General features: G+C 39.6%; 1 protein-coding gene and 1 long non-coding RNA gene across 3 annotated transcripts in view; one reads left to right on the top strand and one right to left on the bottom strand.

Annotated features, from left to right (window-relative positions):
• Nucleotides 1–12,272, bottom strand: part of LOC118368913 (uncharacterized) — a 55,226-nt gene extending 42,954 nt beyond the window's left edge. Inside the window, exon 1 of the long non-coding RNA XR_008086216.1 lies at nt 12,025–12,272. This is a non-coding gene — a long non-coding RNA (uncharacterized LOC118368913). The remainder of the gene's footprint in view (nt 1–12,024) is intronic.
• On the top strand, nt 9,586–23,820 carry LOC118363669 (eukaryotic translation initiation factor 3 subunit L-like). Of its 2 annotated transcripts, none has more exons than XM_035744787.2 (15): nt 9,586–9,743; nt 10,325–10,367; nt 10,596–10,806; nt 15,960–16,039; nt 16,887–16,942; nt 17,142–17,211; nt 17,321–17,394; nt 18,639–18,810; nt 19,036–19,190; nt 21,065–21,235; nt 22,130–22,263; nt 22,567–22,740; nt 22,927–23,116; nt 23,260–23,340; nt 23,582–23,820. In XM_035744787.2, the coding sequence occupies exons 1-15, from the start codon at nt 9,714–9,716 to the stop codon at nt 23,663–23,665; spliced, it is 1,725 nt and encodes a 574-aa protein (XP_035600680.1). In that variant the 5' UTR covers nt 9,586–9,713; the 3' UTR covers nt 23,666–23,820. The 2 variants fall into 2 exon arrangements, with proteins under 2 accessions (XP_035600680.1, XP_035600670.1); XM_035744777.2 differs by having other exon boundaries at nt 16,887–16,948.
• The last annotated feature ends 2,031 nt before the right edge of the window (nt 23,821–25,851 follow it).

Genomic DNA, 25,851 nt, shown 5'->3' with positions numbered 1-25,851 from the left:
AGCACCCAAATGGAAGTGAGTGAAGTTATTTGCCTGATTGTAGGTGAAATTCTTACGGTTGGTCCAATGCCAGCAAATAAGCATTTGAGTGAGGTAGAAAGATGGTGCTGACTTATCCTAAGGCATTCCAAGATGTTATCGAAGGTGAAATTGTTGGTAGTGGACACGACTCCTTCACTAAGCAGGTGCAGAGCAGAGTTGATAACTTTAAGCGAGGGAACACCCCCCTATCCCTAAGAAGACAGTCAAGCGAGTCTGATGATCCACCATCCAAGAGAATATGCCTGGATGTTTATGGCTGTATCAACTGGTGACCAGGACAGCTACCAGCCAATGAAACTACAGAAACGTACACAAGAAGAACTAAAGAAGATGTACAAAAACAGAAGCAAGGAAAACAAGAGTATTGAAAAGAAAGTGGTAGCAACATTCTACTCCCAGAGGAAAGACATTATACCAAAAATTGAGTCCTCTGACATTGCCCAAGAATGGCCATATCTACACGAGACCCCTGGCATCAAGACTCATTTTAGAGAACTAACTGGTGTTGATCTCAATGAAGAGCAAGAGAAAGCCATAGCGAGCAAATGTGTAAGAATTGTGTCTTACTTCAAATCTCTCTTGTGAGTGGAGGAGCAAGATTGACAGTTTCTATATCTGACATTGTCTTGGCAAAGAGAAGCCAGAAGCCAACCTACCTGGGTCTGTTTTGCTGCTACTTAACTTCTTCAATGAAGAAGAGAACAAGATGTTCCTCAACGTTGAATAAACTTGCCTTCCATCGGAAATTGACAGTACAAAGCTGCCAAGCACACCATGCATCGTTGTTTGTGGCAAGACATTTTGCATTTCCACTTTACATACCCAAGCGAAAATCAGCAGTTTTCCTAAAGTGTATTATTTTGAAACTACATAAGTTTTACTTTAGTACACTGAATAGCATTAAAATATATTTTAAATTGGAAAACGTAGTTTGATTACCAAGATTCTAATCTTTTGAAGGGTGTAAGACACTTGCATTTTCAAAAATGTTTAATGTTACAATGTTGTATTTTTAGTTGTCACCTTGAAATTTCACCCGATGTTGATCCCTGTACAAAATGTTAGAACTGAATGTTTTTACATTAGCATGTTGTAAGTTGCTTTTAAGTGAATGTTTGACACAGTATATGTAAAGTTTGAGATCAATAAATGTTTTTTCACTAGGATCAATATACCTTGTCCTACACACATCTCCCATCCACCCCCCATATAGTTGTGGGTTAGAATGACAGAATAATAACTGGACCTAAATCTTATAACCAAAATACTGATATTTTTTTGTAAAAAATAAATAAACGTGCTTGTCCTCTTGCTCAGTTGTGCACCGGGGCCTCCCACTCCTCTTTCTATTCTGGTTTGAGCCCGTTTGCGTTGTTCTGTGAGTAGTACACAGTTGTACGAGATCTTACGTTATTTTTTTTACAATTTATAGCATGGAATAGCCTTCATTTCTCAGAGCAAGAATAGACTGAGAAGTTTCAGAAGAAAGTTCTTTGTTTCTGGTCATTTTGAGCCTGTAATCAAACCCACAAATGTTGATGCTCCAGATAACCAACTAGTCTAAAGAAGGCCAGTTTTATTGCTTCTTTAAAAATCAGGACAACAGTTTTCAGCTGTGCTAACATAATTGCAAAAGGGTTTTCTAATGATCAATTAGCCTTTTACAATAGTCATTTACAACATCAACAATGTTGACATGAAGTTGCCCTCTGGGTACAGCGAGCACCATCCCCCACTCTCTGCTCCTAAAACCAGACTGCTGTGGTCAGAGAGAGCTCGTAAATTCCTGAGGAGAGGATCTCCTCATGGCCACACAGTATAGAGATAGTGTGAGTTTTCATAGAGAACAAAGGAATTTCTTCCACCTCACAGAACTTGAGGTCCGAACATTTACGTTCCAGAGAAGGTATTAAAGATCGGTGAAGAATCCAGCAACAAACTGGTCCATTTGTACAACTTGGGGAAGCTCATGGGAGACGGTGTGGCCACATTACCATAACGCTGTTTATATAATAGCCTCAGATATAAGGTTTACATCTAATTGTTGTATAAGATGAATGAGTGAAGATGATACTGTTTGTAAAATAATTGGGTAATGTGATTTTGGACTGTTTAATGAAGGAAACTCCAATTCCCTTTTGAGTTGAACTAAATCAGAGGACTGCCCATGAGCCCAGTTAGGGTCAGGCATCCTGGAACAGCCCCTTATCTGCAACTCCTGAATAAAACCCCAACTTTGAGAAACAATCAGTAGACCATGTTTTTCTCCATTACTAGGGGACAAAGGTTGCAGACCATTGCTGAATCTTTTAACCATACCACGTGGATCAACTCTTAGACTATCGATACCGACAGAATAAGAACAAGTCTTTGATATTAATTACTAGTCTGCAGCCAGGAATTCGGTATCATTGAACGCGAAGAACGACAACCGTCGAAACATTCATTCTATAACGAATGAATGTCACTCTGAACAATCCATCCTAACCATGACACACACAGAGAGACAGACAGAGACAGGAGAGACGGGGGACGGAAACGCTCCAACAGAAACTAACTTTTCAAGACGACACACTGAGCGTAAAAATATATATTGATTGCATATGTTCCCGAATGAGTGAGCGTTCATGTGCAAAAGGGTTAGCATTTCAATTGTTATAATTATCAACTCTGTAGTGACTTCTCAGCTGAACCCCACTCCCCCCTTTGTCCACCAAGCCGCGATGCCGGTTTAGCCCACTAGGTCACATTCTCCCATCATTTCTTGTAACCATATTTACTTTGTTTGTGTGTGCACTTCTGTGATTGTTTAGTTAGTTAATAAATAAATGCTTTAAGACAATTGATGTATGGATGACTCATAGTGAAGACTGGGTTCGTGCAGATATCCAACAATTTACCATGTTTGGAATGAAACTAATGTAAAGTAAATCATTAATTAATTCGAAGACTAATTGATCAGATATAAAATATCTGAAAAGTTATTAGGAAATTATAACTTTGTAATCTCTATTTTCCTTGGTGCCCCGACTTCCTAGTTAATTAGTTACATGATTAAATCAGTTTAATCGCGTAATACTAATTAGAGAATCTTTGATAAATACTAAAAGTCTTTAATGATAGTAAAGACACGACAATGTCTACATTGTAATTCTGATCAATTTGATATGATTTTAATGGACAAAAAAATGTGCTCCTCTTTAAAAAAACAAGGACATTTCTAAGGGTCCCCAAACTTTTGAACGGTAGTGTATATTCAGAGTAGGTTTTTGTAATATTATGACAATTCTGTTTTTTTTAGCTATATTTTGGCATCAAATCAGGAGTCATTTCTGGGTTTAAGCTGTCTAATTCTCTACTTTCACAACTCAACAGTTAAATTGACAGTAGTTTTTTGTAAAATTATGATTATAATCTGTGTTCTACCTGTATTTTGTCATCAATTAAGGAGTTCTTTATGCTTTTTAGCTAGCCAATTCTTTATTTTCGCAACCAATGCCAGGCTACCTGGGGCAACAGGTAGCCTAGTGGTTATAGTGTTGGACTATTAACCGAAAGGTTGCAAGATTGAATCCCCGAGCTGACAAGGTAAATAAATCTGTTCTACAAGGCAGTTTACCCACAGTTCCTAGGCTGTCATAGAAAATAATAATTTGTTCTTAACGGACTTGCCTAGTTATATAAAAAGGTAAAAAAATAGGGGTTAATGTTGTAAAATTGCAGTAATATACTTTATTTGATGTAAGGTAAATCACAGTTTATGTAAAAAATGTTGTCTGTAGTTTTACAGTCTATTTCTAGCACCCGTGCTGCCAGACCTTTACCGTGAACTAACAGGATTTTCCTTTATAGTGTGGCTCACGGTTTGATTCACTGTTCCGGGGCTAAACTGGGAAAAATATTCTGATTTTTATCCTACTTGTGTTCGACGTAAAACGGAACCAGCCACATTGTTTCATATGTTTTGGAACTGTCATAAACTGTTGGGTTTCTGGGAATGAATATTTAAAATGTTTCTGATATATATGGTACTGTTATAGATCAGTCTCCCCTTACAGCCGTTTTTGGAGTACTGTTAAGAATTCAGTCAGACACTGTTGCTTAAACAAACTCTTTTAGCTAGACAGCTAATACTCCATAACTGGAAGATGGTAGTTCCCCTATCGTATAATTATTGGGTGGGAGATGTGTTGTGCTCTCTGAAATTAGAAAATAAAAAAATTGTATTCAATACACGTGGGAACACCAAACTGTTTTATGATACTTGGGCTCCATTCCAGCCTTTGAACATTACAACCTCTGATGGCATTCTTATTAAAACAAAATTAAGTCTGAATTGACACTCCTGTGACTTACTGGCTGGAGGAGCATTTCTTTGTGGGTCTTTTGGGAGGACATTGTGGTTGGTGATGTGCTTATTGAATCAGACTTGTGGATGCCTTATTTCTCTTGTCCTGTAAGAGCCTAAAATGTGAGCTTGTTTTGACCAGTTTTTTATTATTTGTTTACACTTGCATTTCTCCAACTACAGATTGCCCTTTAATCTCTGTACCCTCCTGCCCAGTGTGTTTAACGGTATCATTATAGTATTCCTTTTTTTTCTTCCTCTAGTTGAGTATATTATTTAAATAGTTTATTGTGCAGTCTTATTAGGTGTGTAAAACTGAATAAACAGAGTTGCTTCAAGTTCCTTGGTGTCCACATCAACCAAACTAACATGGTCAAAGCACAACAAAACTGTCACGCCCTGGCCTTAGTTATCTTTGTTTTCTTTATTATGTTGGTTAGGTCAGGGTGTGACATGGGGGATTTATGTGCTTTGTATGTTTATGGGGCTGTTTCCTTTCTAGGTAGTTTTGTATGTTTATGGGGCTGTGACCTGTCTAGGTAAATTGTCTGTCTATGGTTGCCTAGATTGGTTCTCAATTAGAGGCAGCGGTCTATCGTTGTCTCCGATTCGGAACCATATTTTTGGGGTATTTTGTGGGTGATTTTTTCCTGTGTCAGTGTTTGTGCCACATGGAGCCGTTTTCGGTTTTCACGTTTGTTTTGTAGTTGTGTTCATGTTTAGTGTCCCTTATTAAAGAACCATGAACTATAACCACGCTGCGTTTTGGTCCTGAAGGGTTGCATCACTGCCTGGTATGGCAACTGCTCGGTCTCCGACCACATGGCACTACAGAGGGAAGTGCGTACAGTACATCACCGGGGCAAAGCTTCCTGCTATCCAGGACCTCTATACCAAGCGGTGTCAGAGGAAGGCCCTAAAAATGGTCAAAGACCTGCTGCCGCACAGCAAGCGGTACCGGAGCACCAAGCCTAGGTCCAAGAGGCTTCTAAACAGCTTCTACCCCCAAGCCATAAGACTCCTGAACAACTAATCAAATGGCTACCCAGACTATGTGCCTTGCCACACACACACGCTGCTGCTACTACTACTCTGTTATTATGTATGCATAGCCACTTTAATAACTCTACCTACAGTTGAAGTCGGAAGTTAACATACAGCTTAAACTCAGTTTCACAATTGCTGACATTTAATCCTAGTAAACATTCCCTGTCTTGGGTCAGTTAGGATCACTTTCTTTTAAGAATGTGAAATGTCAGAATAATAGTGGAGAAATTTAGTTCAGCTTTTATTTATTTTATCACATTCCTAGTGGGTCAGAAGTTTACATAGACTCAATTAGTATTTGGTAGCATTGCCCTTAAACTGTATAACTTGGGTCAAATGTTTTCAGTAGCCTTCCCACAATAACTTGGGTGAATTTTGGCCCATTCCTCCTGACAGAGCTGGTGTAACGGAGTCAGGTTTGTAGGCCTCCTTGCTCGCACACGCTTTTTCAGTTCTGCCCACAAATTCTCTATGGGATTTTCTATGGAAGTATGCTTGGGGTCATTGTCCATTTGGAAGACACATTTGCGACCAAGCTTTAACATGTCTTGAGATGTTGCTTCAATATATCCACAATTTTCCTACCTCATGATGCCATCTATTTAGTGAAGTGCACCAGTCCCTCCTGCAGCAAAGCACCCCCACAACATGATGCTGCCACCCCCGTGCTTCGCGGTTGGGATGGTGTTCTTCGGCTTGCAAACGTCCCCCTTTTTCCTCCAAACATAACTATGGTCATTATGGCCAAACAGTTATATTTTTGTTTCATCAGACCAGAGGACATTTCTCCAAAAGCACGATCTTTGTCCCCATGTGCAGTTGCAAACCGTAGTCTGGCTTTTTTATGGCGGTGTGGAGCAGTGGCTTCTTCCTTGCTGAGCGGCCTTTCAGGTTATGTCGATAAAGGACTCCTTTTACTGTGGATATAGATACTTTTGTACCTGTTTCCTCCAGCATCTTCACAAGGTCCTTTGCTGTTGTTCTGGGATTGATTTGCACTTTTCGCACCAAAGTGCATTAATCTCTAGGAGACAGAACGAGTCTCCTTCCTGAGCGGTATGGCGGCTGCGTGGTCCCATAGTGTATATATTTGTGTACTATTGTTTGTACAGATGAACGTGGTACCTTCAGGCGTTTGGAAATTGCTCCCAAGGATTAACCATCCACAGGTACACCTCCAATTGACTCAAATGATGTCAATTAGCCTATCAGAAGCTTCTAAAGCAATGACATCATTTTCTGTAATTTTACAAGCCATTTAAAGGCACAGTCAAAACTTCTGTAAACTTCTGACCCATTGGAAATGTGATAGTGAATTATAAGTGAAATAATCCCTGTTAACAATTGTTGGAAAAATATCTCTAGTAATGCAAATGCCCTAACCAACTTGCCAAAACTATAGTTTGTTAACAATACATTTGTTGAGTGGTTGAAAAACGAGTTTTAATAATGACTCCAACCTAAGTGTATGTAAACTTTAGACTTCAACTGTACATGTACAGTACATAATTACCTTCGACACAGGTGCCCCCGCACATTGACACAATGACTCTGTACCTGTACATAGCCTCACTATTGTTATTTACTGCTGCTCTTTAATTATTTGTTATTCTTCTCATATTTTATTTGAGGTATTTTCTTAAAACTGCATTGTTGGTTAAGGGCTTGTAAAGTAAGCATTTCACTGTAAGGTTGTAATGTGATTTGATATTCAACAACAAAAATAGAAGCACTTGAGCTATGGAATCAAAGCTTCTGTTTGAAATCATCTGAAAGTGTTTTAAAATCGGCAGAAAAAGGGCAGTCAATATTATAGCTAAGACAGTAATATTTGTGTAAACTCTGCACAGTTGTGTTCACTGAGTAGGCTGTAACCACATTTCATGGATGCACCATCCATAGTTTAGGCTGTAAAGTGAAATATGAATGTTCAATACAAACAATAGACTGACTTGGATGGTGATTTCCCACAGTCAAAGTCCTGCAATAAGCGCTAAGATGCTAATATTTGGGTAAACACTTGAGAATTGTCCCCTGTGGCTGTCACTGAGTAGGCTGATACCCCATTTCATGGGAGCACAATCCATAGGTCAGGCTGCACAGTGCAATATGTATGTTCAATACACACAATAGACTGACTGGAAAGGTGATTTCAAACAGCCAAAATCCTTCAATAAGCACTAGACAGTAATATTTGTGTAAACTCTACACAGTTGTGTTCTCTGGGTGTCACTGAGTAGGTTGATACTCCATTTCTTGGGTGTACCATCCATAGTTCTGCTGTACACTGCAATATAAATGTTCAATACACACAAGACTGACTGAGATGGTGATTTCACAGTTAAGTCCTGCAATAAGAGCTAAGGTGCTAATATTTGTGTAAACTCTACATAGTTGTGTTTTGTGTCAGTTTCAATGAAGGCATTAAGGCGATCCGCCGATTGCACTATTGTTGCTCAAGCAAAAGTAGTTCATGACACACACGTGCCTGTGCCTACCGTGCAGGCATTTGGTACATGAAAAATGTGTAAAGTTTTATCACTCAGTGCACACCGATCATGTTGAAAGAAAGGCCTAATGGATATAATCTGTTTCATTTGAGACAAACTTTGTTAAATAAGCATAGACAAATAGGTTGTACTTAATATAATAGCGTAATACAAAGAAAAACAAAATACTGTCCATAAAGTGTTAAAATGTGGGTTTGTTTTTATTTAAGAAAAATGCCTAAATTGTCTGGATGTCTATGTCATAGAGTAGAGGAAAGAGTCATGTGAATTTAAATTCCATCTGACACATCGACAACTCACAATAAGAAATGCAAGGTTACAGCCAAGGGTAAATGTGTCTGCATAAGGCTACTAGTTACCGTGCAACACAAGTCAGAATGTTACCCTGTCAATGCAAATTCATGCCACCAGGTGTCAAGTTAAGCAACCCGATTTGTAGGGCGCTTACCTGACCATAGATAGCAATAGTAATACAACACAGGAGGTCGGTGGCACCTTAATTGGGGAGGACAGGCTCATGGTAATGACTGGAGCGGAATAGTGGGATGGTATCAAGTACATCAAACATGGTGTTCATGTATTTGATACCATTCCATTCACTCCGTTCCAGCCCTTTATGAGCCATTCTCCTTTCAGCAGCCTCAAATGGAATATTTGTAGACACTAAGTCTATTTTTAGGCACCAACTCCGCCATGATTCGTTGGACAAAGCCGATGGGGAAATTAATGGAGTTTTGGGATAAATGCCGAGCTCCATTGCAACATTTCAAAATATATTTTAAACTAGTATCTAACAATAAAAAGTTATACTGTCAATGCCTATAAAAATGCAGTGCATTCAGTATGCATATAAAAACACTGGACTATTGCATTTGAAAATATTTACATCAGACACTATTTAATATTATCAAATTATTCAGTTGTTAGCGTGGAAAGTTATTACAATCTTACTACTTTGATAGAGGACTCTTCTTTATATCTGTGCCATAGTGTCTGTGACATAGATAAAACACAAGTTCAATAAATAATACAAATTAACTGTAAACATTATACTCACAAAAGCTCCAAAGGAATGAGTCATTCTCTATGCATAGCATAACGGGTGCATCAAAGCTGGGAATGAGACAGAAAAACAGCTTCTATCTCATGGCCATCAGACTGTTAAACAGCTATCACTAACACAGAGAAGCTGCTGCCTCTCATTGGTCACTTCAATAAATGGATCACTAGTCACTTTAATAACGTTTACACATCTTGCATTACTCATCTCATATGTATATTTTATACCATCTATTGCATCTTGCCAATGCTGCTCTGTCATTGCTCATCCATATATTTATATTTTCTTATTCCATTACATTACTTAGATTTGTGGTTATTAGGCAGTTGTTGTGGAATTGTTAGATTACATGTTAGATGTTTCTGCACTGTCGGAACAAGAAGCACAAGCATTTCGCTACACTCGCAATAACATATGCTAATCATGTGTATGTGACCAATACAATTTGATTTTAACTTATTTTCGGGCATAAAAACCCCCGTGCCAATATATCCAACAAAAAAACACTGGCTTCTCCGGCATTATCACTTAAATACGGTCAAACGATTCCACGCCAGTAGCTCATCTGATCCTAATTTCATTCCGCCACAATCCCAGCATGCTGCTGTCTACTATTGAGTTGCAAATCCATTTCCGGTTCCTTTCCCCGCTAGCTGCGTGGTTTTGTTAAGCACACACTCTTGTACGAGATTGGAAATATCCTAACATGTCGTACCCAACCGAAGAAACCGAAGAAGTACATACCCATTTTATGTTCTACAGTTTATTTTAGGTTATAGCGCGGTAACCTAATGTTGGCTATCCTCACCGGCTCATTACGAAGTAGAGGACGCCACATTAACTAGCTAACTATAGTTGCTAACATTAGCGGCATAGCTACCCAAGTTAGCTAGGCGGTTGATTTGATTATTTTTTCACATACTCACAAACAATTGTTGCTTTTCATGTGCTTACTAGTGTTTTATGAATTAGCTAGTTAGCCAGTCATCCAGTTGGCGAAAACCACCTATTTTACCTTGCCTACGCAACGCGTAGCTAACGTTAACTCATGGGGGAGTAATGTCTGTCTTGCTTCTGAGGGATTTAAAAAAAATATACCAGACAGATATTTACTGTTCTCATTGAATAGCTTTCAGAAGAAAAATACCCGAAACGTTGGGCCGTAATTAGTTATTTAACTAGCTAAATATGTTGACATTTTAATTACCCAGGTTTCACCAACTAGGATTTGGACTTTGGCTGCTTGTTAGTTCAAGAGGAACGTCTCAACATATGTCATGTTGATTTTAATTGACATACTTTTCCATCTCTCCACAGTATGACCCTTATTCCTACACAAATGATGATTATCTCCATACTGGTGAGTGTAGTTGTCTAGATATGAGTGCATAAACTACTCAAATGTCAGGCATGTGTTTGGTGTGTAGTCACTACATACACCTCGCTCCATCAGTTAATTATACCACAAAGTAGACAAAGAATCACATCAATGATTCTATGGTAGAAACTTATTGCACATATCCCACCATTATAGTTTCAGTGCAACACTATTTCTTAAGAACCTCACCATTCCTCAATCTTCTTGCAGGTGACCCTAAAGCTGACCTGGCCTACGAGCGCCAGTACGAGCAGCAGACCTACCACGTCATCCCAGAGGTGATCAAGAACTTCCTGCAGTACTTCCATAAGACCATCTCAGACCTCATCGACCAGAAGGTGTACGAGCTGCAGGCCAACCGTGTGTCGAGCGAGAGCATTGAGCAGAAGATCTACGAAATCCAAGATGTCTATGAGAACAGGTACTGTCTTTTCTGTAGTTATCGTAACATTAATACAGTGCTGTCCCTTGATAAAATAAATCTGATGGGTCTAAATGTTGTATTATTTTCCAAATAGACATTCTGTTTTAATAAAATCAACTATATATGCATTCTGATGCTTTTAAGGGTACTTATGTTGAAATAAGACACAAGACTCGAGGGAGCCAGAGATAAGGATAACCAGAAGAAAGAAACCTTACCGTAATCAAAATTCCAGCCAGGTTTAAATGAATATGATACAATCCTAAAAAGTAACGTCTTATGCTTGCCAACTATGTAAAAATAGCCTATGAAGCTAACGAATATAAACATTGCAGCCTGCAGGTAGAAAATATCCTGATTAAAAAATAAATTTCTTTAAAAAAAAAATCACTATGGCTACAAATGGTCTGTCTGCAACAAACTTGAAAAATATCAACTAACTTGAATCCGGTCGAAGCTCGCGCTAGCAAACTTGCAACATTGTATAACATTGTGGGCCTTCGGTTTCCCACACCAATGAGCTTGGGACAGACACAGCTGTTGGTTATTTGTGCAAGGGATAAGAAGTAATCAGGTAGGTGTTAAATGTTTCCCTTTCATGCCGAGTGGTTAACGAAAGGGAGATTTAAAATACATTGAGGAACTATTGTCATTCTCAATGGATATAAAACATACTTTGTTGGCTTGCTGTTTAAGGTGAAAACATTACTTTGAGAAGCTCCACAGCTCATTGGTGGTGGTGTTAAGCCAGTCAGAAATGCTATCAATTCCCCAAATGGGCACATTTCTATGCCTACATTGGTGTGCAGGCCTACTTTGCATAATCAGGTGCGCATCCTTACTCAACATTGACAGGAGAGCTCCAAACAAAAGACTGACTAAATTGACAAGTTGTAAATGGAAGGAAATAAACCAAAACTTGTTTCTCAATGGTAGCATAGGTTGTGGACTCAGCAAACAATGTGTCCACTCCGACAATGAGAACGGTAAAAGACTGGAATGTTGAATGCATTAACAGAAATTACCGTAACCAAACAAACATTGTAGATTTGATATTATTGGAATTAACGGTACATGTACTAGTGATACAGTGCATTCTGAAATTTCAGAGCCCTTAACTTATCATTCTGTTATGTAAAAATGGCCTTATTCTACACAATACTCCATATTTACAAAGCAAAAACAGGTTTAGAAACATTAGCAAATTTAACATACCTTATTTACATAAGTATTCAGGCCCTTTGCTATGAGACTTGAAATTGAGCTCAGGTGCATCCTGCTTCTATTGATTATCCTTCAGATGTTTCCACAACTTGATCTTCCATTTAAGAATGATGGAAACACAGTTGTCTTTGGAACCTTAAATGCTGCAGAGAAGTTTTGGTACCCTTCCCCAGATCTGTGCCTCGACACAATCCTGTCTTAGATATCTACAGACAATTCCTTCGACCTCATGGCTTGGTTTTTGCTCTGACATGCACTGTCAACTGTAGGACCTTTATATAGAGAGGTGTGTGCCTTTCCAAGTCATGTCCAATCAATTGAATTTACCACTTGATTGGACTCCAATCAAGTTGTAGAAACATCTCAAAGATGATCAATGGAAACAGGATGCACCTGAGCTCAATTTTGAGTCATAGCAAAGGGCCTGAATACTTATGTAAAATGGTATTTCTGTTATTTATTTGCTTACATTTCTAAAAACCTTTGTCGTTTTTTTGCTTTGTCTTAATGTTTTTTTTTTTTTACATCCATTTTAGAATAAGGCTAACAAAATGTGGAAAAAGTAAACGGGTCTGAATACTCCACGAATGCACTGTATATATGGGGGGAGGTTTTAGTGGGTGGAAGATTAGGACAATCCGAGGTTTACACAGTTGCAGCTACAGTATGCTTAACAGTGCAAATATTATAGTACAGCAATATGGACACTTAATCATCATGAGGCTTTTTAATGTTAAGTTTACCAACATTGGTTGTGGTATCCTTATTGTAAGCGGGGAAATAAGCGTGTAACCAGTTAAAATTGTAATTGCTTAGCATATCATAAAAAAATAAACATTTTTACCTGGCTAAAGTAATATAATATCTATTGTTTACAGGAAATATATATATATTTTTTCTCATGGGCCAAAGAAACTCAAAAGGGGTGATTTAAAAAAAAAAATTATAATATCCAAAAAATGGATCCTTTAAAATATGCTATTGGATAAAAAACAGATCTGGCTAATTAATCTATCGGAGCAAATAATAATGATCCACACTGCTTTGAAAATGTATCTAATTAATCTATTGGGCTCACAAGCAGCAAATTAATCTGTTATTATGATGGGAGATTATAATACGGTTTTATGTGCCGCAATGGATCGTAAAGGAAATCGCACTACAAACCATCCACCTCATGCACTTAAAGGAGATTATGAATATCATAAATACTTTAGAACTAGTGGGTATATGGAGCCTGAAAAACCCTGACCTAGTAACATATACATACATACATGGAGGAGGCTTAATCAAGCTAGCCGTTGCAATTACTTCCAGGTCTCATTCTTGCATCCCATCAAGTTAAAGTATGATGGGATTGAATATGATCGGCCTGCCATCTAATTGGCCTCCATGTAACTCTTAAAGAATTTCCACTTAGACGGGGATATTTTAAAATTAATCAAAGCCTGCTGGTTGACAATTTGTTCTTAACTAAGACAAAATAATTCAGAATTCACTTTCTACACATCATGGGTACCACAGATTCTCTTATTGTATGGGATACTTTTAAATGTACATTTAGAGGCAATTCAATCCAATTCTCATTTAAAACAAAAGCCTACAAACAAGCAAGATTTCTGGCTCTCACAGACCTGTAACTTCTTTAAGAGGCTCCTCTGTCCTCCGCTTCATAAGAAGCATTTCATGGTCCTGGAGTGGCCTAGCCAGTCTCCAGAACTCAACCCCATAGAAAATCATTGGAGGGAGTTGAATGTCCGTGTTGCTCAGCAACAGCCCCAAAACATCACTGCTCTAGAGGAAATCTGCATGGAGGAATCGGCCAAAATACCAGCAACAGTGTGTGAAAACCTTGTGAAGACTTACAGAAAGCGTTTGACCTCTGTCATTGCCAACAAAAGGTATATAACAAAGTATTGAGAAACTTTTGTTATTGACCAAATACTTATTTTCCACCATAATTTGCAAATAAATTCATTAACAAACTGACCCTAGCCCCCCGACACATAAACTACTGCAGCATAAATACTGGAGGCTGAGACAGGAGGGGTCAGGAGACACTGTGGCCCCATCCGATGAGACCCCCGGGGCCAAACAGGAAGGATAATAACATCACCCACTTTGCCAAAGCTCTAAACAATTTTATGCTGCTGAGGTATAATAAACAGATATACCGTAATTTCCGGACTATAAGCCACTACTTTTTTCCCACGCTTTGAACCTCGCGGCTTATACAATGACGCGGCTAATTTATGGATTTTTCCCGCTTTCACAAGATTCATGCCGCCAAAAAACTGAGCACTGTCACATAATGTGACGGAAATCTAGCTCGCTCAAACTTCCCATCATTCTGATTATACGGTAGTCATTTTGTCACCCTCATCATGGCAGACACGGAGAAATGCATATGATGCAGCTTTCAAGTTGAAGGCGAGCGATCTGGCTGTTGGAAACAGCAGCGTGAGGAACTGACTCAGTGCAAAAAGACAACAAAAGCTTTCAGAGGGAAGAAAAGCAGATGGCCCGAACGAGAAAATGAGCTTGAAGACTGGGTCAACACACAGAGAGCAGATGAGGTGTTTCAACTGTGCAGATCCGACTGAAAGACAAAACGATTGCCACCGCAATGAAGTTTGAGGATTTTAGAGGTGGACCATTTTAGAGGTGGACCATGACTGGAAAAGTCACGTTCTGTGTGGGTTATTTACCTGGAATTTGTCGTCGAAAATGTAATGAGACGGAATTCACGACACAAGCGGTTCACAAAATGTTTTGTGTTAGGCTATAAAAACTGATTTTATCAAACAAAAGATCATTCATTGTGTAACAATGAGCATTGGGATTGCAAACGGACGAAGATCGTCAAAGGTAAATGATGTATTATTTATTTATGTGATTTTGTTACGCCTGTGCTGGTTGAAATTGTTGTTTTTTATGGGGCTCTATCCTCAGATAATCACATCGCAGTAAATCCTTTTTTAAATTTGACAAAGCAGTTGGATTAGCAAGATTCTAGGCTTTCTATACATGTGAGACACTTGTATTTTCATGAATGTTTTATGACTATTAATGTAGCGATCACCGTATGTTGTGGAATTTCTGCCCGCTACCGGGTTCCGTGCTCAGAGAGGTTAAGCAATGGCTTTTTTCTGGCCACTCTTCCGTAATCACTAACCTTTGATCTTCATCAGATGACACTCCTAGGACTTCATGTTACACAATACATGTATGTTTTGTTCGATAAAGTTCATATTTATATCCCAAAATCTCAGTTTACATTGGCGCGTTATGTCCAAATACATCCTTTTTGTTCGCGTTTAGTTCACAAATCCAAATTCACAAGGGGCACGCACTTAGTTCAGACGACGTTTCTACGAACTGTAATGGAATTATGTCAAACGATGTATAGAATCAATCTTTAGTCTGTTTTTATCATAAATCTTCGATAATATTCCAACCGGATAATTCCTTTGTCTTTAGAAAGGAAAAGTAACGCAGCTAACTCTCACGGGCGAGCGCGAGACTGAGCTCATTGCTTTTCTTCCAGACACCTGACTCAAACAGCGCTCATTCTCTCCCCCTTCACAGTAGTAGCCTGAAACAATGTCCTAAAGACTGTTGACATCTAGTGGAAGCCTTAGGAAGTGCAATCAGACCAAATTTCCCACTGTATATTGGATAGGCAAAGACTTGGAATAACTACAAACCTCAGTTTTCCAACTTCCAGGAGAGTGCATTCTGGAGAGAGATGTTTATTTTTAGCCACACTCCCCTTGTGCTGTGCCCACCCTGCTGCCATCTCGTGTGTTGTGTGTATATATGCTATTGCTCGGCCCAAAAAAGTTCTCAGTCAACTAATTGGGGTCTGTCATTTTGAAACACTTAAGTTTAAAGTTGTAATTTTACACATTTTTCCCTCTCCTTAGCTGGAACAAGCTGACTGACCGCTTCTTCAAAACATCTCCCTGGCCAGAGGCTGAGGCCATCGCTTCCCTCATTGGAAACGGTGAGTGCACCAGTCTACTGCTGTTTCTCCTTCCAGTTTGGGCACAAGCCCGTTCAGATGATCGTGGACACGAGTGGTGGTAGTTAGTAGTACTAAGTAGAAGACATTATTATCTCTCCGGGGTTAATTGGTTTTGCAGCAGAATCATATCCAAAAAGACATCACACAAGTAGTGTGACACAAAATAACGTGGACCACAAATTTATTGGACAAAGTTGCTGGAATGAACAAAATTTCAAGTTATTGTAGTGTGGCATGCAATAGTAACATGCATCTTTAAAAAAAAAATGCTATAGCAGCATGAGTGAATGTCTTTATTTGTTGTTTTGGCAACGGTGGACAGAGAAATATGGACCTGATGGTAGGAGTTTAAACTTTAAACAGGATGTCTAGTGTCCATTTGGGTGTTCTCTGCTTTCTTTAGAGCTGTTTGCTTTTAAAGTGGAGACTATGTGGTTCACAAACTAGATTGCCGCCTTTGTAGAGTATTCATGTTGTTGCTGTTTTCCATTGCCAATGAAGTGGGAAGAATGCATAGGTTAATGTTTGTCATGAGTCTTGCCTTGGAAGCGGAAAAGGCCATTTCTGCTCAATGGGCCAGCTGCACTCAAAATGGTCTGTATTGTAAAAACGTGTTATTTGGTTTTAATTTAGGGTTATGCATTAGGGTTTAAAGTGTGGTTAGGGTTAAAATCAGATTTTATGACTTTGTGCCAGCTGTTGACCACTGCAGAGCTGCCTCCAGGCCAAGATTCATTACAATAAATGCCAACAAGTGAAGAAGGCAAAGAATGTTGTGCCAGTCTATCTTGTTGCACTTGCTCACTTTTGCTGTTGGCCCATTCAGATGCTGTGTTCCTGATCCTGTATAAGGAGTTGTACTACAGACACATCTATGCCAAAGTCAGTGTGAGTATCTATCCTGCCACAGAACCATTGTTTAACCCCTATCAGCTTTAAAATATAAATCTTACATCTCCTGTCCTGGATGGATTTAATCCAATGGATTTAATCCAATGGATTTACAGTGCACAGAACTATAATAATGTCACTACTTGGAAGACTTTACTTAAATACTGCTTTTGTGTTCTTTGACCATTAGGGAGGACCCACTCTCGACCAGAGATTTGAGTCTTACTACAATTACTGCAACCTCTTCAACTACATTCTAAGTAAGTTTGAGTACTAAATATTTGTTGTCTTAATATATTTTCATAATACACTGTGTTACATTGGACGTTTTCAATGCCTCAATAAGAAGGTATATATTGTTCTATATAGATGCAGATGGACCCGCCCCCTTGGAGCTACCCAACCAGTGGCTCTGGGACATTATTGATGAATTCATTTATCAGGTATGTTGCATGTGTATTAGTTTTTCAGCTTCAAAATGTACACTACCGTTCAAAAGTTTAGGGTCACTTAGAAATGTCCTTTTTTTGAGAAAAGGCTATTTTTTGTCCATTAAAATAACATCAAATTGATCGGAAATACAGTGTAGATGTTAATGTTGTAAATGACTACTGTAGCTCGAAATGGCAGATTTTTATGGAAAATCTACATAGATGTACAGTGTCCCGTTATTAGTAACCATCACGCCTGTTTCAATGGCACATTGTGTTAGCTACTCCAAGTTTATCATTTTAAAAGGCTAATTGATCATTAGAAAACCCTTTTGCAATTGTGTTAGCACAGCTGGGAAACTGTTCTGATTATAGAAGCAATAAAACAGGCCTTCAGACTAATTGAGTATCTGGAGCATTTGTAGGTTTGATTACAGGCTCAAAATGGCCAGAAACAAAACACTTTCTTCGGAAACTCATCAGTCTATTCTTGTTCTGAGAAATGAAGGCTATTCCATGCGAGAAACTGCCAAGAAACTGAAGATCTCGTACAATGCTGTGTGCTACTCCCTTCACAGAACAGCGCAAACTGGCTCTAACCAGAATAGAAAGATTGGGAGGCCCCGGTGCACAACTGAGCAAGAGGACAAGTACGTTAGTGTCTAGTTTGAGAAACAAACGCATCGCAAGTCCTCAACTGGCAGTTTCATAAAACAGTACCCGCACAACACATTTTGAGCCTGTTATCGAACCCACAATTGCTGATGCTCCAGATCCTCAACTAGTCTAAAGAAGGCCAGTTTTATTGCTTATTTAATCAGCACAAGTTTCCAGCTGTGCTAAAATAACTGGAAAAGGGTTTTCTAATGATCAATTAGCCTTTTAAAATCGAATTTGGATTAGCTAACACAATGTGGACACTTTAGTGATGGTTGCTAATAATGGGCCTCTGTACACCTATGTAGATATTCCATAAAAAAATCTGCTGTTTTCAGCTACAATAGTCACTTACATTACACATTTCTACACTGTATTTCTGATCAATTTGATGTTATTTTAATGGACCAACATTTTTGCTTTTCTTTCAAAAACAAGGACATTTCGAAGTGACCCCAAAGTTGTGAACAGTAGTGTACTTTTCTGGCAATTTTTTAAATCTATGGCATTCATTTGGTACCCCCCTGTCTTGTAGCTGCTATGACGCATGGAATTGTGACTGCATTTGAATAACAAGTTCACTCTTCTTCCCCAACCAGTTCCAGTCGTTCAGCCAGTATCGCTGCAAGACAGCCAAGAAGTCTGAGGAGGAGATTGAGTTCCTGAGGAACAACCCCAAGATCTGGAATGTCCACAGCGTTCTAAACGTGCTCCACTCGCTGGTGGACAAGAGCAACATCAACCGCCAGCTGGAGGTCTATACCAGTGGAGGTAAAGAAGTTACAGCTGTAGATGCATTGTATATGCATTGATATTGTTGCTTATTGTTGTAACAATATATTGTTTGTAGTGATATATTATGACATAACGATATAGAATTTGTAGCAAAATATTTTGACCTTTTCTTACACCACATTCTTCTCAGTGATCAATACTGAATGGTTGATGCAGTCCATGGTTCCTGTGCGACAGCTCTAACAGGTTGTTTTGTCGCAGGCGATCCAGAGAGTGTGGCTGGCGAGTATGGCCGTCATTCCCTATATAAGATGCTGGGGTACTTCAGCCTGGTGGGGCTGCTGAGGCTACATTCTCTGCTCGGGGACTACTACCAGGCCATCAAAGTCCTGGAGAACATCGAGCTCAACAAGAAGGTACACTGGCCACTGTATAGTAGTACTGTCGATGTTCGTACAGTACAGCTGAAGATGCATCTCCAAATCGAAGCAAATGTATTAGTCAGGTACACATATTATACAGATGTTATAATGGGTGTAGTGAAATGCTTACGTTCCTAGCTCCAACAGTGCAGTAATATCTAACAATAGGAAAGGAATATAGGAATATTAGAACGAGCAATGTCAGGGTTCAGAATATATGTATATGATGGTGTGTGTTATGGACAGTATATGAATTGAAAAGGTGTGCACAGCAGTAACTATATAGGATGAGCCTTAACTAGAATACAGATATATGCATATCTAGGGTTTCTGTTTGGAAAATGTGGCGCTGGATAACGTGACCGGGAAGGTTTTAATTTTCCGGACCCATATGCACCCATAGGGTGTCCACCCTCTGTGCTCAAAATGACACAAATCACATTTAGAATATGGTAATGCGTTTTAACAGAACAGGCAGCTCATGTAATGAAACAGCCAATAAAACATGTTCTAACATTTGTCAAAATACAATTCGCGGATGAACACCTTTATAAAACAGCGCACATGAGAAAACGCCATTCTAAACAGTGCACCTGATAGCAGCTCCATATGTGACTGTGGTGAAAATCTCTGTTAAAATCTTAGAGGGGGAATCTAAAGATGCAACAACTAGGATGGGTTGCTAATAAGACTAGGATTGTGCCTTTTCGATTCTGGACAAAGAAAGAAAGTTGATATGAAAACAAATATAACAGGACATAAATGGCATGGCTGGGGGTCCAATAGAGAAGTACATGGAAATACATTTGCCAAAATTATATAATTACTCCTGTTTAAACAGAAATATATAAAATGATTCAAAATCATAACTGGAATGCAGAACGGTAGAAATGGTAGGATAAATTGTAATCTTCCCCTAACTTGAAACTCACATGCTGCCGATTTAAGTCTATAAAATATTTGCCTCCACATTTCCGTAGTCGGATTTTGCCTATAGGCTACTTTGAAGCAAGGTAAGACATGCCTCATAATATGAAATAAGACATTCACATTACAAATAAAGTACTTTTTTTAAAAACGCATACGGCCTCCAGCTCACATTGTAAAGTGGTGTGAGTCACACTTCAATTACCAGTTGAGAAGTCAAAATAGGCTCTGTATGCTGTGCGTGTCTGATAGTCATCATGCATCTTATTTATCAAAAAGCTAACAAAGATACACACGGAACAATGTAATTCCCCCAAAAAATAAATATGCAAATTCATCTATAGACTGATAAGCATGACTGTCAAATGTGTTTTCCATCAACTGGTATTTCATCAATTAATAAAAAGCATTCTTAAACAGTTTTTTCCCCCTCCTGGTGATTTTGGCCGGCAACAGTTTAATTAATCGGCTTTTCATATTTAAAAAATTCAGCCAAGTGGTTAGAGCGTTGGGCCAGTAACCGAAAGGTTTCTGGATCATATCCCCGAGCTGTAAACATTATTAAAGCGACTTGTATTCAATGACTATGTACATAGGGCAGCAGTCTCTAGCGTGCAGGGTTGAGTACCGGGTGGTAGCCGGCTACTAAGTTACTGAAGTTCAGGGCAGGGTACTGGTCTGAGGCCGGCTAGTAGATACTATTTAATGGAGATAGAAGCTGCTTTTCAGTCTCGGGTCCCAGCTTTGATGCACCTGTACTGTCTTCGTATCTATCCCCAAATGCCCACTCTCTGATATTGACAGACCTACGAATTAAGGAGTGGGCCTTAACTGTTGAGACACCTCTATCCATATTTCTACTCCATATTTCTCTCTCCAATTGATTCCCTGTTTGCTCTAACCCACTCACTGCCCTCTACTTTATATTTAATCTCTCTTAGAGTATGTACTCTCGTGTGCCTGAGTGCCAGATCACCACCTACTACTATGTGGGCTTTGCCTACCTGATGATGAGGAGGTACCAGGACGCCATCCGTGTCTTTGCCAACATCCTACTCTACATCCAGAGGACCAGGAACATGTTTCAGAGGTCCACCTATAAATATGAGATGGTCAGTGACAATGTTTGTGCGCATGCACCTTCAGGACTGCTTCACAGAAGAAATGCCAGCCCGCGCAGATGTTGATATTGTTAGCAAATTATTGCCATGTTATAGCTATTTCTTTGTTCAGCCATCAATTACTTTCTTTGAAAAGTAAGTTTGGCAAGAGCTTTGTTTTTGTCTTAAAGGGGGTATTTTGAGACTCGCTTGAATTTGAAAATAAGCTAATAGGCAGAGGGTATAGCCTACATTCTGATTCTGTGTATGGTAATAATAATGATGTTTTTTATTTTGTAAAGTGCTTTCTTGCATCATAAAATTCAATTTCCAGTCACGTATTAGGCCCATGGTGTTAACACACCATTTTCTATTTTTAGACATGTGACTTGAGCTTTCAGACAACTAAACAGAAAAAGGTTTATGTTAAACCCTTCGTAATGTTTTTACATCTAATAGAATAAGCCAACATTGAACACCATATAGGCCACTATAGGCTGAAATCAATAGCTATTGCCATATGAAAATGTTATGGGATGCATTTGATCCCTTGTTTTTGTTAGTAGGCCACTGATAGGCCTAATAGGCTCAAATAGCCTCAGTAGTTTACTTGGCAAATGTCTCAAATTAACTGGAAGCGGGTACATCGTCCGTGTAAGTAAATGCACACAGGAAGTTGCACAGAATGCTCACAATGTTAAAGGTTCTGCTCACAAGACTTACAATGTTCTCAGTGATATATTTTTCTTAGGGGAATATTGGTCAGTGGGCCTAACTACATTACTGATTATGATTAACATCTCCCTCTCAGAACTGGGTGATGTTCATTAGTGCACATAATGGAAAACTTTTAAAAATGAAGACGACCCTGGTAATTGGTTGAGTCACTTCTTCCTGCTCCTCCAGATCAGCAAGCAGAACGAGCAGATGCACGGGCTGTTGGCAATAGCCCTGACCATGTACCCCATGCGCATCGACGAAAGCATCCACACCCAGCTCAGGGAGAAGTATGGAGACAAGATGCTTCGCATGCAGAAGGGGTGAGTGAGAGAGAGTCTACACTTACTACCACACTGTGGGAACTCTAGGGGCTAGAGGAATGTATAGGCCCAAGACCTATGTGGAGATCTGACAGACAGGATTTGTTTGGTCTAAGCAATATAGTGAAACTTCCACCTGGATTATCAGAGGGCGAGGTGGAGCTATTACCATATTGCTTACTTGCACCTGTCAAATCCACTCAGATTGCCACAGGTGCACAGGGTGTAAGGGTCTACAGTTCGATTTTGAATTGGGCCATAGTTGGTGTTTGAGACTTGACTGACATGACTTTGTGACCTCAGAGACCTGCAGGTGTTTGAGGAGCTCTTCAGCTTTGCCTGTCCCAAGTTCCTGTCCCCGGTGGTGCCCAACTACGATAATGTGCTCCCCAACTACCACAAGGAGCCCTTCCAGCAGCAGCTCAAGGTGTTCGCAGAGGAGGTGCAGCAACAGGCCCAGCTCTCTACCATCCGCAGGTAACGAGTTATCTCTGAGAGTCTGGTGAGCTGCTACAGTCAGTCAAGTTCAGCACCTCCCTGTTTCACTTCGTTTCAAAATATTTCTCCCTACTGAACATGACCCAGCTCTCCAGCATTGCTCTCTAACATGGTTCCTTGGTTTCCCCATCTAACCTCACACTGCTCCATTTCTCTGCTGTACAGTTTCCTGAAGCTCTACACCACCATGCCTGTGGCCAAGCTGGCAGGGTTCTTGGACATGACTGAGCAGGAGTTTCGCATCCAGCTTCTGGTCTTCAAACACAAGATGAAGAACCTCGTGTGGACTAGCGGCATCTCTGCCTTGGACGGAGAATTCCAGTCCGCCTCCGAGGTCGACTTCTACATCGACAAGGTGTGTGTGTGAGATGTCGTTACACAGAGCCCACTCACCTCGTTTTAGATTCTGTTTAATGTATTAACTCCGTCAATATGGAATTAACTCTTTGGACATAATGTAGTGAAGTAACCTGTATTCATTGTCTTATGTGCCTGCAGGACATGATCCACATCGCAGACACCAAGGTGGCCCGCCGCTATGGAGACTTCTTCATCAGACAGATCCACAAGTTTGAGGAGGTGAGAAATTATACATTTTCAAATTACTTTACAGCAGAATTTCCAGGTAGCAACAGTCTGTTTACCTTTATCACAGTATTTCTGTTACATTGCAGACGTTTGCTTCTGTATTTAATTATATATTTTTAGGTCACAGAATAGGAACGTTAAAGGCTCCTATCTGCTATTGAATTTGGTTTATTCCAGTAAAAATGTCAAATAAATGTTTAGTCAGTTTGTACTTGTGTTATTCGCCATGCAGTTGAACAGAACGCTGAAGAAGATGGCCATGAGTGGAGCCAGCACCATTGCCACAGCCGCCACCACAACCACCCGGGCCACATGAGTCTGATCTCTGATTTACAGCCGCTAAATCTGGCCTACCTGGCTCTCTATTTCTTGGCTCTGTTGATCCTCCAGCAGAACGATCGATAATGCTTTTTTTATTTAACAATAAAGGATGAAGTGGTGAGCTAAAAGCCATGTTTTGTTTGGTTTGCACATGGAGTCATTGTGATAATTTATATTATAAAATGGGTGTACTGTGATTTTAGTACCCTCAAATAGTACAGTAGTTAATCAAACTAAATCAGAACCACTAGATGGCAACATTTAGCTATCAATATCTTTACTCAAGTGCCACCAGTTATTTATAGGACCTCAGAGTTTTGTATTATATTTTATTTCAACTGCTATGAGATTAGATATTAATTTACACTGAACAAAAATATAAACACAACATGTACGATGTTGGTCCCATGTTTCATGACCTGAATTTTTTTTTTTGTGCACATTTGTTTACATCCCTGTTAGTGAGCAATTCTTATTTACCAAGATAATCCAGCCACCTGACAGGTGTGGCATATTAAGGATCTGATTAAACCCCATGATCATTACGCAGGTGCACCTTGTGCTGGGGACACTCAAATGTGCTTTGTCACACAACACAATGCCACAGATGTCAAGTTGAGGTAGTGTGCATTTGGCATTTTGACTGCAGCAATATACATCAAGAGATGTTGCCAGAGAATTGAATGTTAATTTTTCTACCATAAGCCGCCTCCATTTTAGGGAATTTGACAGTACGTCCAACCAGCCTTACAACCACGCCAGCCCAGGACCTCCACATCTGGCTTCTTCACCTGCGGAATCGTCTGCGACCAGCCACCTGGATGTTTGATGAAACCGAGTAGTTATGTTCCTAATAAAGCCCTTTTTGGTGGAAAAAACTAATTCTGATTGTTTGGGCCTGGCTCCCCAGTGGGTGGTCCTCCAACAATCTCAGGCCTACCAATGGCTGTGCCCCTGCCCAGTTATGTGAAGTCCATAGATTAGGGCTTCATTAATTCATTTAAATTGACTGATTTCCTTATATGAACTAACACAGTGAAATCGTTGCAATTGTCACATGTTGCGTTTATTTTTGTTCAGTGTATATAACACATTTCAACTATAAATTGTCATCCAATATCTTGAGCTGTGTATTGAGAGATTGTCAGCATTCACGATTTACAGCATTTTGTGTGCCCCCCAATCTGTCAAAGGGTCAACGTCATGAAGATAGTCGTTGACAGCTCAATCAGTAGAAGTTACCAGCTCAACCTCCTTAGTGTCTGCCAGTGTCTTTAATACCCAGCCATTGTGCTCCAATGGTGAGAGTTGAGCCAACGTATCGAATTCCTATCAACCCACTGACCCTGGGGCGGAGTAAGTTGCATATTTATTTTAGCACAGATCATCCAACGTTAGTCTAGTGGTTAGAGCGTTGGGCAAGTAACCGAAAGGTTTCTGGATTGAGTCCCCGAGCTGCCAAGGTAAATCTGTCATTCTGCCCCTGAACAAGGCACTTAACCCACTGTTCCCTGGTAGGCTGTCATTGTAAATAAGAATTTAACGGACTTGCCTCGTTAAATAAAGAAACATTCCGAAAACGTAGCGCAGGCATGGTGATAATGGTTACCATAGAAAATGTACAAAATTAGAATATAAAAATAAATAAATGCTAAAAACACGACACTTAGATTCGGAAATGGTTGCTATACAAAAGGAAAACAGACAAATGTCTCAAGTACAATATACACCTATTCCAGACATCTCTACTCTTCCCATTTTGGTAAAGCAGAATTTTTTTAAACTTTTTTTTTCTCCGTACCATTTTCATTAAAGTCAAGTCCCCTTTTAGGGGACCTGCATAGTTATGGCATCTGTTCCGACCGACATTTATTAATTGATCTATGGACACTGTCGATTGAAATGGCTTGCGTTGAGCGTTAGTCCTGGTTCCTACAGACAGTAGTATATTTTTTGAGCCTGTGTGACACATGATGTGAACCCTGAAACCACTTGAAGCTGGGATGTCCCTTCTAGCACTTCATTCGCTCTTTTCTGACTGTCCAACTCCTGACTGAAACCTACATCACAGCCACTGACAAAGCACATGTCCGCAATCCTTGCAGCGGAGCGGAGAGTGGCTTCATCACTAGCACATTCAGAAATCGATTTATAGCCATTAATCTGAAATAATTAATTGAT

This window comes from Oncorhynchus keta, chromosome 3, assembly GCF_023373465.1.
Source record: "Oncorhynchus keta strain PuntledgeMale-10-30-2019 chromosome 3, Oket_V2, whole genome shotgun sequence".
NCBI classification, from domain to species: domain Eukaryota; kingdom Metazoa; phylum Chordata; class Actinopteri; order Salmoniformes; family Salmonidae; genus Oncorhynchus; species Oncorhynchus keta.
The sequence above is the reverse complement of the archived record's forward strand: the minus strand, read 5'-3'. Positions and strand labels throughout refer to the sequence as shown.